At 37.4% G+C, this 11,527-nt stretch overlaps 1 protein-coding gene across 4 annotated transcripts in view; it reads left to right on the top strand.

Annotated features, from left to right (window-relative positions):
- The window catches only part of cep152 (centrosomal protein 152), a 40,569-nt gene that overhangs the window by 14,281 nt on the left and 14,761 nt on the right, over positions 1 to 11,527 (top strand). For all 4 annotated transcript variants that reach the window (XM_067436502.1, XM_067436500.1, XM_067436499.1 and 1 more), the window contains 13 exons: positions 2,444 to 2,584; positions 3,722 to 3,861; positions 3,982 to 4,182; positions 4,438 to 4,585; positions 5,359 to 5,450; positions 5,551 to 5,714; positions 5,805 to 6,018; positions 6,093 to 6,206; positions 7,809 to 7,939; positions 8,028 to 8,156; positions 8,270 to 8,405; positions 10,587 to 10,772; positions 10,932 to 11,204. In XM_067436502.1, the coding sequence (XP_067292603.1) occupies positions 2,444 to 2,584; positions 3,722 to 3,861; positions 3,982 to 4,182; positions 4,438 to 4,585; positions 5,359 to 5,450; positions 5,551 to 5,714; positions 5,805 to 6,018; positions 6,093 to 6,206; positions 7,809 to 7,939; positions 8,028 to 8,156; positions 8,270 to 8,405; positions 10,587 to 10,772; positions 10,932 to 11,204 (2,069 nt within the window). The remainder of the gene's footprint in view (positions 1 to 2,443; positions 2,585 to 3,721; positions 3,862 to 3,981; positions 4,183 to 4,437; positions 4,586 to 5,358; positions 5,451 to 5,550; positions 5,715 to 5,804; positions 6,019 to 6,092; positions 6,207 to 7,808; positions 7,940 to 8,027; positions 8,157 to 8,269; positions 8,406 to 10,586; positions 10,773 to 10,931; positions 11,205 to 11,527) is intronic.

Here is an 11,527-nt window from a genome sequence, read left to right as displayed (position 1 = left end):
ACAATCAACAACAATAAATAAATAAAACCGAAAAATAAAATAAAATAAATTAAACAAGTAGCAAGTCAATTAAAAGTCAATTAAAAGCTCTGCTAAAAAGGTGGGTTTTAAGACCACGCTTAAAAGTATCTATAGTCTGTGGAGTCCGCAGGTGGTCAGGGAGAGCATTCCACAGACTGGGGGCTGCAAAGCAGAAGGCCCGATCCCCCATAGTACGGAGATTGGCTGTGGGAGTTTTGAGGCGATACAGCGAAACAGAGCGGAGGTTACGAGTGGCTGTTTGTGTGGTGAGGAGTTCCTTGAGATAGGAGGGAGCATCACCATGGATGCACTGGTGGGTAAGGAGAGAGATCTTGTACTCGATCCTGAACGACACAGGAAGCCAGTGGAGTGATTTTAGAATGGGGGTGATATGGTCGTATTTGCGCACCCTCATGAGGATCCTAGCAGCGCTGTTCTGAATACACTGCAGCCTCTGGAGATTTTTGCTAGGGATGCCAATAAAGAGCGCATTGCAGTAGTCCAGCCTGGAGGAGATAAAGGCATGGACAAGCTTCTCCGCATCAGCCAGTGATAGAATGGGACGAAGTTTGGCAATGTTTCTGAGGTGGAAGAAGGAGGTCTTACACAGGTGTTTGATGTGCGCTTCAAAAGTAAGCTGTGATTCCATTCTGACCCCTAGATTCGTGACTGAAGTGGAAAGAGGAATGACCTGATCAGAGAAAGCAATGCTGGTGATAACGGACTTCTGGACCTGAAGTGGAGTGCCGACTAGGATAGCTTCAGTTTTGGAGCTGTTTAGCTGCAGAAAGTTTTGCTTCATCCACGCCTTTATCTCATCCAGGCAAGTGATCAAAGTGGAAGGTGTGAGGTCAGCAGAGGGAGATGAACATGTCCTAAAGTAAAGTTGAGTGTCATCAGCATAGCAGTGAAAAGAAATCCCATGCCGGTTGATGAGACGGCCAAGGGGGAGCATGTAGAGTATGAACAGGGTGGGTCCGAGCACAGAGCCTTGAGGGACACCGCAGGTGACATTGTGTGACAGGGATGTAGCTTCTCCTAACGCAACATATTCAGTTCTCCCAGTGAGATAAGAAGAAAACCAGTTGTGGACCGAGTCAGAGAGACCAATGGTGGAATGTAAACGGTGAAGGAGGATGTTATGGTCAACTGTATCGAAAGCTGCAGTTAAGTCCAGGAGGATGAGAAGGGATGGGGAACCAGCATCTGCCGCCATCAAAAGATCGTTTGTGACCCTGACCAAAGCTGTCAACATGAACGTGAACATGCATGAACGTGATTTCTGCCTGAGTCCTATTTTCCACCGGCTGTGATGAGAAGACCACATCTCCCAAGATGCTGCGCTCACACGTTGCGTCATCAAACTACGATTTGTTTTGAATAGGTGCCCTCCAGTGGATGGAAAGCTCCATAGTGCACCTTTAAGAATAATCTTTCTGCGAATCCGGCATTAAACTGATTGAGATTGAGGAAGCAGTCCTCAGCAAAATGTGCTGCACATAGTTTTAAATTGTGATTATAATTTTCCGGAACCGAGTTAACCATAAACTGTAGCCATTGATCTCTACGTACATCGTCCGTGGGAAGGCCAAACAAAGGTGATTTGACTCCGGGATGAAAATAACAGCGTTTCAATGGCATGGCGACAAACACTACAAAAACAACGCTTCCTATTCTCGACCTGCGAGAGCAAAAGGACAACGCCCCCGAATTTGCGTGTTCTGGTGGGCGGAGGATTCGTCAACAGACGGTTTTAGTTGCATCATTAAAGCAGGAAGTGCAGGGGTGTAGTCCAAACCGGCCGTTCACTGTAGGCCAGGGCTATTCAAATCTTACCCTGGAGGGCCAATGCGGTGCAGAGTTTAGCTCCAACCCTAATCAAACACACCTGAACTTGCTAATCAATGTCTTCAAGATCATTAGAAAATCACAGGTGGGTGTGTTTGATCAGGGTTGGAGCTAAACTCTGCACCGCATTGGCCCTCCAGGGTAAGATTTGAATAGCCCTGCTGTAGGCTTTGAAAGGGAACTTCTGTTAAATAAAATATCTCGCTTGGCATTGAACTTTGAGCTTTATAATTTTACAGGCATTATTTATGCTCTAACAGCAACATTACACACAAACTAAAGTTTGAAAGATGGAATCGCAAAGAATGGGACCTTTAATGTTGAAAAAAAAATTCCTGCTTAGTATTTTTGTGTATTTTTTTTCTTCAGGACTCTCTGATGAAGTCTTTAGTGTCATTTTTGATTAATTAAAGCATTCATTTCTTTGATAAAATTTTTAAAAATCTTACTGACCCCAAACTTTTAAATCGTAATATAATTACAAATATGATTTCTATCAATTTTAGATTATATTAATGACTTTGTTAGTAGTATTTGAGGATATTGAAGTGTGTTGTATATGAATGTTGTTCAGATACAACAGAAGGTCAGCAGCTGTCGCAGCTACAGATTTTAAACCGGGCTCAATCCAGACAGATCGAGGAGCTGGAACAGAAACTAGAGGACTGCAGGAGGAGGATGAGATATCTGGAGCACCAATTCGCCATCGTCAAAGGTCAGCTTAATAAGATTAACACCCGTTTTAAATTCAGCTCTGAAATGTTAGTTTCATAAAGATATTAGCTCTTACAGTGCATTAAAAACCGGGTAGCACTTTATTTTACAGTCCCGTTACCCATGTATATGCAATTAACTTATTACAGTAATTACAATAACTAGGTAATAACCCTGAACCTACACCTAAACCTAACCTTAACCCATGAAGTTACCTTATACCACCCAGTATTTTCTTAGGTAAGTACACTGTATGTACATGTAAGTGAACGCACTGTAAAATAAAGTGCAACCCAGGTATACTATTCTGGTCAGTTTTGAGCCAGTGGAAGGTAAGCTCACAGTCATGACTTGATATTTTTCAATAAGAACTATATTTATCTGATAAATAATTTCTTGTTAATGAGTGAATGCGCAAAAGTTTTGTAATTACGGTGTTATTACGACATACTTTTTCATTACAAATCTTTGGATATTCAAATTATACATGAATAATAACAAAAAACATCAGCATTACTCTGAAATTTTTTCAAACAAATATATTAGTTCATAAAATTCACCTTTATGGTGAAGATATTTGTTTTGTCAGTTATGTTTGTTTTCTATATTACAGTGTGTTTGTGTGTGCATAATAGTGTTTATCATCAGAATTTAGTCCTAAAAGTGTGTGAGATGTCCAGGAAAGAGGCTAAATGCATATAAAAAAATAATAAAAAAAAAAAAATAAAAAATAAAAAAAAATGTATATATAAAACTTTTAGTCTCACTTTTTTAGTCTCACTTTTATAAAGCCCAAAAAAAGCACGAAAGCCTCGGTTTATATCTGGTCAAAACTGACCCAGAATGTGAAAGGTGGTAAACACAATGGTTATATCTTTTATATAAAAAAAAAACAATTAAAAAAAAAACATTCGTCATGAAACTGAACTTGCGATAGTCTTGTTTTCTAGAGGTCAACCGATATTGGATTTTGCTAATAACTAAGTTGGTCACCGATAAATTTTAAAGCTAATTTTGATTCATAACTAGGGATGTGCGAGACTAGCTGATAGTCACGTATTACTTAAAGTTTGGTTCCTGAAATGTGTTATAATAAGTGTTGGTCTCTTCAGTTTTAATACTGCTTCTTTTCATCCAGATGAGAAGGACGGACTGACGGTGTCACTGAAGGAGTCCAGCGCTCTGGTGGAGGAGGCCAAAGAGAGAGAAGCTCTGCTGCAGGGGAGAATCAGATCTCTGGAGAAACAGATTCAGTCTCTCACAGACCTAGAGAAAGAGGTAGAGCACAACATGAGCAAGCCAAAGTAAAATCATGCATTTGGGCCTTGTTAAAATAGTGTAGAGCAGTAAAGTGTTGTATGATAACCCTTGTAAGAGAGGAAATGTGTGCGTACACAGAGCGTAAAGCAGCAGCGTGTGGCCGAGGCGGCGATGGACAGCATGAAGCAGCAGATGATGGAGCTGTGTCGCTCGGACACTCTGGCGCGAACACGTGAGCAGCACGATAGGGACACAACCGCCATCCGGGAGCAGTATGAAGCCCGACTGCTCACCCTTCAGCAGAAACTAGACGCCCAATCACAAAGTCTGAACGAGCAGGTCAGAGATGTGTAGATTTGAAGTGTTCCCAAGTGCAAATGAATACCCTTACAGGCAGTTTTCAACAGAGGGCAGCAGAGGCCTGTGTTTCTCACTCTCTCTGTGTGTGTGTGTGTGTGTGTGTGTGTGTGTGTGTGTGTGTGTGTGTGTGTGTGTGTGTGTGTGTGTGTGTGTGTGTGTGTGTGTGTGTGTGTGTGTGTGTGTGTGTGTGTGTGTGTGTGTGTGTGTGTGTGTGTGTGTGTGTGTGTGTGTCAGGCTGAGGCGGGCCAGCGTTTGCTGGATCAGGTCCGGCAGCTGGAGCGTCAGAGGGAAGAGGATCAGGTGGACCGAGCCTCTGTTATCAACACCCTCACACAGCGCCTGGAGGAGAGCCAGCAGCAGTGTGCCAATCTACTCCACACTGGTATGTGGCATCCCGTGTGCTTCTGTTTATGCTTACTGTTGTGATTGCTGTAGTCTCATGGGTAATCGTATGGGCCTGTCATCTTTTTCTCTTGCCGTTTTAACGGTTTAAGTCTTCCAATTAAACTGCAATGACTCAAACCTTCATTTTCATTTAACTTAACCAGAACGTGCTCTTTGGTTTGGTTTCTTCTCCTACTTTTTCTTTTTTTCTTTTCCTTCTCTTCTCTTCTCTTCCTTACTTTTTCTTTTTTTCTCCTCCTTCTTCTCCTCCTCCTTTTCCTTCTATTTTTTCCCTTCTTATGAAATAATATTTAGATTATTATTATCATTATTATATTTAAACAATAAGTAAAACATGTAGTATCATAATTAAAATGTATGCATTTAATACATTTTCTTATTTAAAATGTCTTATATTAGCCTTAAATTATTTAAAATGTTTTATTATATCGCCATTGTTTTTAAAATATTGCTGTGGTTTAATAACAAAAAAATTAAGTATAATCTTTTATTACAATTATTATATTTTATAATTTGCAAAAATTTTTTATTTTGAAATATAATATTTTATTGTTGTTATTATTATATTTAAAAATAAGTATTATAATAAATAAAATGTTAATATCTTACATTTTATGTAAATTGTGTTAGATTTATTTAAGGATTTATGTATTTTTACTTCTTATTTTCAAATGGTCCATATTCTGGACTTTTGTACCATTTTATTTCCCCCCAGAAATCAATTTATAAGGTTTCTTTTGTTCTCTGCAGGCTCTGTACAAGAGATGAGCCAGTTACAGATGAAGCTTCAGCAGGCCCAGTCAGCTCGCACCATCAGTGAAGACATCAACAAAGCCCTGCAGGTCAGTCAATCCGCTGCTGTTTGACAGGTTTTCAACTCATGGGAAACGTTAAAGCTTAACACGGCTACAAACCGAGCCTGTGTGTTTCTTCTCCTAACAGGAAGAGTTGACTGAACTAAAGGAGCAGATAAATCTGTATGAGTCTGCCATTAAACATGGAGCCCTTTCATTAGAGTCTAATGGAGACTGGGAGAACCATCTGTCTGAGTCCTGCCTAGACCTGGGGATCAAGAAGTCCAAGTGGAGAAATGGGCGCATCCACAGGTAACTTTTTATTGTACAATAATAATCTGAACTGCATTGTTGCGTTGTAAATTGTTCATAACTTCTCAAAATCATAACTTTGTTTTCCAGCACACCTCACATTGCACAAACAGGAGACTCCAACCTGCTGAAGGAGGATGTGGTGCGAGAGCTGAAGGGCGAGTTGCAGCGCTGCCTCAATCACCTGAAGACCAAGCGGTTGAAGATCTCTGAGCTGCAGGAGGAGCTGCGACGCTCCCAGACCCGAGCAGAGCAGCTGCAGACGCAGTTAGAGCAGGCTGAGAAGATCGCACGAGACTCTAAGGTCTGACTTACAGCAAATCAACCTCCATCTGATGTGGTGGATGCTAGACTTACATGTTTCTCTGTTTACCACAGGTGAGGGAGAGCAGCTTGGAGAAACATCTGGAAACCTCTAACATGACTGCAGCCTCTCACAAAGACCTCATCAGACTGCAGGAGGAACGGCAGGTCCTGCAGGAGAGAGTGGAGGTTAGAATCCTTTTGGGTTTTAATGTATCGTCACAAAGTAATGGGTCCTGCACACTGTGCGATTTTTCAAAATCCTTTGCGAATGTCCCTTGTCAGACTACGAACATGATCCCCGATGTAAGCCATGTCACACTGTAAGATCTCAGTTGTCATTAATGTCAGACTGTACGATAGTGAATGTGCGCTAAAAACGGACGCGCAAGAAAACTCGTCCGGAGTTTTATATCATCAAGGAATGACGCGATCCGTAACAGTGAGCTGCATTACACGCGGGACTGAAATGCTGGCTACAAAGAAATCTCTAGCTCTCGTTTTGGTCATAGTTTGTCTTGAAAAACGGAGATATTTGACTGTCGTCGTAGGAGAAGTCACACTGCAGGATTGTGTGCCAAATCTTCTGACACTGCCAGAATTTCGTCTCATTAATCGGCTGCCGGTGAACATGTCAAACTAACGACCAAAGACGTCAGATTTTAGCCTAGGATCAGAGGAATCTTTTAGAATTTGCTAAATTTGTCTCAGACGGACAAATCGTGGCCAAAATCGCACAGTGTGCACCCGGCTTTAGAGGAATCTTATGTCTGGATCTGTATTGTTATTGTTAACTAAAACATTTTTAAATAATTTTTGATGACTGAAATAATTAATTGAATATAATGAATGTTATTATAGATAATGTCTACATTATAGATTAACATTTTTAACTTTCAGTTAGTTGCCAAGGCAACATTTCTAATTTTCTTGCTTAGGTTCAAGTTTGAAAAATATTAAAAATAAAATAAAATAAATTGAAGCTAAATTGGTCTATAAGAAATAATCAGTAAAAATTAAAAGAATTGTGTTTAAAATAAATCAAATAAATTAACTGAGAAAACAAATGTAAAAAACTAAGGTTTAAAGAGAAATATCTAAACATGCAGATAAAATAAATTGAAGTTATAGAAATATTTAATAAAAATATATATAATTTTATTATAATTTTATATAAAATATATATATATAATATATAATATGGGTTGTAGCTATCTTAGCTATCAAAATCCAGTGTTCGGCACTTTGCGGACGTGAGTTTTTGTTGTAGATGTCTGTCTTTATTTAAAAAAAAAAAAAAATTGTTGTGTATTGTGCTAATTAATTGAGATTTCTTACAGCTCTTACAGGTTTTTGGCCTTGTCTGTTCCGTTGCTTCTATTACTCTCCCCTTTTTTTGTAAGTCGCTTTGGATAAAAGCGTCTGCTAAATGATTAAATGTAATTGTAAATGTAATAATGTTGTAATATAATATATAATTTATATAATATATAATTTTTTAATTGAAATGAAGCTAAATAAAAAAAATATTGGATGACAACCTTGAATTTAAAAACCTAAATGAAAATTACTGAAATTATATACACAAAAAAGTAAAGCTAAATGATGAAAGCACCACAAAATTACTTAAATGAAAGCTGAAAACAAAAATAAAATCTAATTATTAATAAGGAGCATACTGGTTTAAAATAACACTCTGGATCTAATTGTTCTAAAAGAAGTCATTATTTAATTAGCCAGTTATTGGATGACTGTTTGACCATCCTGACCCATCCCTGTTGTGATCTGCAGGCTCTGGAGAAGAGGAATCAGGAGCTGAAGCAGAGTGAAGAGAAGGTGAAAGCGGCCAATTCTGAGCTCTGCACCAAGATGAGAGAGATGATCCATGAGCTGGACCAGGAGAAACAGGAAGCAGCAGAGAGGTCACACATTCCTTCGTTTTGCTATGAGGGGCTGGAGCTTAATTAAATGAGAGTTCATTTGACTCTAGCAAATGCTTTGTGTGTGCAGGGATGAGCGGACTCAGCAGCAGTTCAGGGATGACGTGGTGAATCGTGTCCGTGAGGAGCTCACTCAAGAGCACACGGCTCACATTGAGCAAATTGCCAGCCAGCATCTGCAACAGATCCAACAGCTCCAGTACTTTACCCTACACCTTTACCCTAGAACGAGTGTATTACTTCATAATGGGATACATCCTTCATGAAGCATGCAGAAGCACAACCACTGACTTTCATTGGGTCCTTCCACAGGTCAAAGCTGGCTGATGTCAGTCAGGAGGTGTTAGCTGTGCAGGAATGCTACATTTCTGTTTGCAAAGAGAAGGACAGGCTGGAGGAAAATCTCCAAAACAAGCTTCAAGAAGAGAAGAGACTGAAAGAAATTGAGGTAAGCCTTAGATGCTGAATATTTATTTATTTATTTAAGTTTCATTAAATTATTCAACAAAATAAAAACCATTAAGTAATTAAACTGTATAAATAAATAACCATTTAATTTAATAAAAAAATATTAAATTAAATCAATAAAATTAATTAATTTTAATTATTTAGTTATTTAAAAAAAATGCATATACTTAAATAAAAATACAAATTAAATTATTAAATAAATAAAAGTACAATAATTAAAACATTTATTAAAGTTAATTAAATAAAAATATAATTAAAATTAAAAAATATAATAAAATTAAAAACAATTAATACATTTTATTTAATTAATGTTTATTTAATAATTTAATTTATATTTAAGTGTATTTATTTAAATAATTATATAATTATTTAATTAATTAATTTTTATTGATTTAATTTAATAATCTTTATTACATTTAATGGATATTTATTTAAAATTTAATCAATTGTTTTTATTTAATTTTTTAAATAATTTAATTGATTATTTTTATTTATTAATTAACTTGAATACATTTAATTAAAAAATATATAATACATTTTTTATTGTATTTAATTGTTGCTAAATTACATTTATTCAGGGTGTCCGCGGGGTTTTAAAAAGTATTAAAAAGTGATAAATCCAAATTGTCAAATTTAAGGCCATTAAAAGTGTTAAATGTGGTCTCAGAGGTATTATTTTTTTCCAAATTAGGTATTATTTTTTCAGACTATCAGGTGTCCTATTCTGATAGAAATTCTATCTGCGTTTGCGTTAGTTCGTTTAATATGGGCTTTACCGTATCTGGGCACATAATCAAAGATCTTTCATCTCCGTCTCAACGTATGTTTGATGCTGACGTCATATTCAGTGGTCGTTCGGCATCATCTCAGAGCACTGCGCGCTCGACAGAAGTGGCTGGCTTGCGTTTTATTTTTAGACTTGCTTCAAGGCATAACTTCAACGACTGTCCTCATAAGAGCAATCTTAAATGATTTATATAAAGTCTAAAATGAACCAAAAGAGTTGTGAGAGAATGAGGCGTGATCCATAGACGGTGCGATCCGCGTGTCTGTCTGCTCTTAAAGGGACAGCAGCCAATAAAGCTTCCTGTCAGGGAACAGAGAAAATGACTCGCTGCTCTTGACTAAATAACTTTTGTAGCTTTAATAAGGATTAACTATTTAATTTATAGTTTATGCAGTGCAGACTGCATAACTTTGATAACTTTATTACATTTCTGTATATTTCCTAACTGTTCAGACAGGAAGGGCAGGAATAAACATGATATTTATTATGGGTTTATGTTAGCATTGTTTTAAGTTTACTTAAATTAAAAACTGTTATATTTTTGATGCCTAATAATATTTGTAAAAAAAAAAAAAAATCAGTAGCTGTAGGCCTATGAATATCAGTAATACTGGCCTTCATTCATAAAAAGATGCCATTTAAACAAGTATTTAACATATACTGTCTTTATGTTGTTTCTACATTAATTTGATTAACTGTGAAATTATTATATTAAAAACGTACAAAAACATTTCTTTTTTATTGCGATTAATTGCGATTAATCACAGAAAAAAATGTGTGATTAGTCTAGTTAAAGTTTTTAATCGATTGACAGCACTAGTTTTTAGTATTTTGTTAAATTCAACAACTTATCTCAGTTATAGAAATGTAATATTTGGCTCCGGTTTTGTTGTTGGATAATAATTTAATTGCTGAATTACCAATTATTAATTGAAATCAAATGTGAATGCAGTAATGCTTCTCCTCAATCAACCTTTGTGAATGTTGAGATGTATTTTACTGTGTCTGAATGATAACTTATAACAGATTTCCTCCTGGTGTCGATTCTAAATCTATTCTTTCTTGTATGTTATATATGTCAAAATCTGTGTAAATAATAGAAAGGTCGCTGATTAACACTTGCAATTCAGTGTCGTGATGGTTTTAAAAAATATTCTGAAGGTAGTAAAAAGGTATTAAAAAGTAGTAAATTTAACTTAAGGATTGCTGTATATACCCTGTTTATTGATTTAATTTACTATTTAATTAATATATTTTTTTATTTAGTATTATTTAGTCTCTTTCTGTCTAACTGGGTGTACAAAGAGTGGAAAAGGAGTCAAAAGTCAGGCTGTGTGAGCTGTTAATATTTGATCATGTTTGCTGGTGTTTTAGTTAAAGAGGCGAGAGGAGAGTGAGGCTGCTCTGGAGAGACTGAGGTCTGAGCTGGAGTGTCAGCATCAGGAGGACGTGTCTCGGCTCAAAGCCCAGATGAAGAACGACACACAGGCTGAGACTGAGCTGCAGGTCAGAGAGCAGCTGGAAGCGGCCAGGAAGAGCTGGCAGCAGGAGCAGGAGATGGTTAGTGATGATGTGCTGTTTACATCAGTCTTCTTTCTACTCTGTAATAAATACCACTGTTGTGCCATTCAGATTTCAAATGCTCTTATATTTTCTCTGCATAGCTGTCTCTTTTGTTTCATCTGTTTGTCTTTTTTTGTCTGCATGTATTTGTGTTAGTTGGAGAAGTCCTGGGCTCAGAGGTTACAGGAAGCTGAGGAAGAAGTCAGAAAGGCCAGGCAGTCAGACAGCCGTGAGGGAGCGTGTCAGACCAGCTCCTCTGAGCCGGCGGGACAGCTGATTTCAGCGGAGGACCTGGAGATTCGGCTCAGCGCTCAGAGAGAGAGCCTGCAGCAGGAGGCTGTGTCCGCCAGGGCCAGAGCCGTGGAGGAAGCAGTACGACATGCTCAGAGAGAGCTGCAGCAGAAGCACACTGATGACATAGCGCTGCAGGTATGACCTGATTTCCAGCTCTTTAATTCCAATAAAAATACTACAATTTAAATAGGGCTGGGTGATATGGCCAAAAAAATTCATGATATAATCAGTTGAAATTTATATTTATCAAGATAAATGTCAAATCTTTATTTCTTTCAAGTTTAAAGGCAGAATTTTGCTCCTGAGTGAAAGTTGTAGAAACCAGGTTAGTGTTGCCTGACTCTGATGATGCGTATCTTCTGCACAGTTTGCAGTGCAGGCTGCAATAATAATAATATTACATGTTTTGTCTCTTTAGAAATGCACATTTGACAGTAGCTTGAGTTGGGAGGATTTAT

This window comes from Pseudorasbora parva, chromosome 25 (assembly GCF_024679245.1).
Source record: "Pseudorasbora parva isolate DD20220531a chromosome 25, ASM2467924v1, whole genome shotgun sequence".
Lineage (NCBI taxonomy): Eukaryota > Metazoa > Chordata > Actinopteri > Cypriniformes > Gobionidae > Pseudorasbora > Pseudorasbora parva.
Note: the sequence above shows the minus strand (reverse complement) of the source record. Positions and strands in the feature narration are given on the sequence as shown.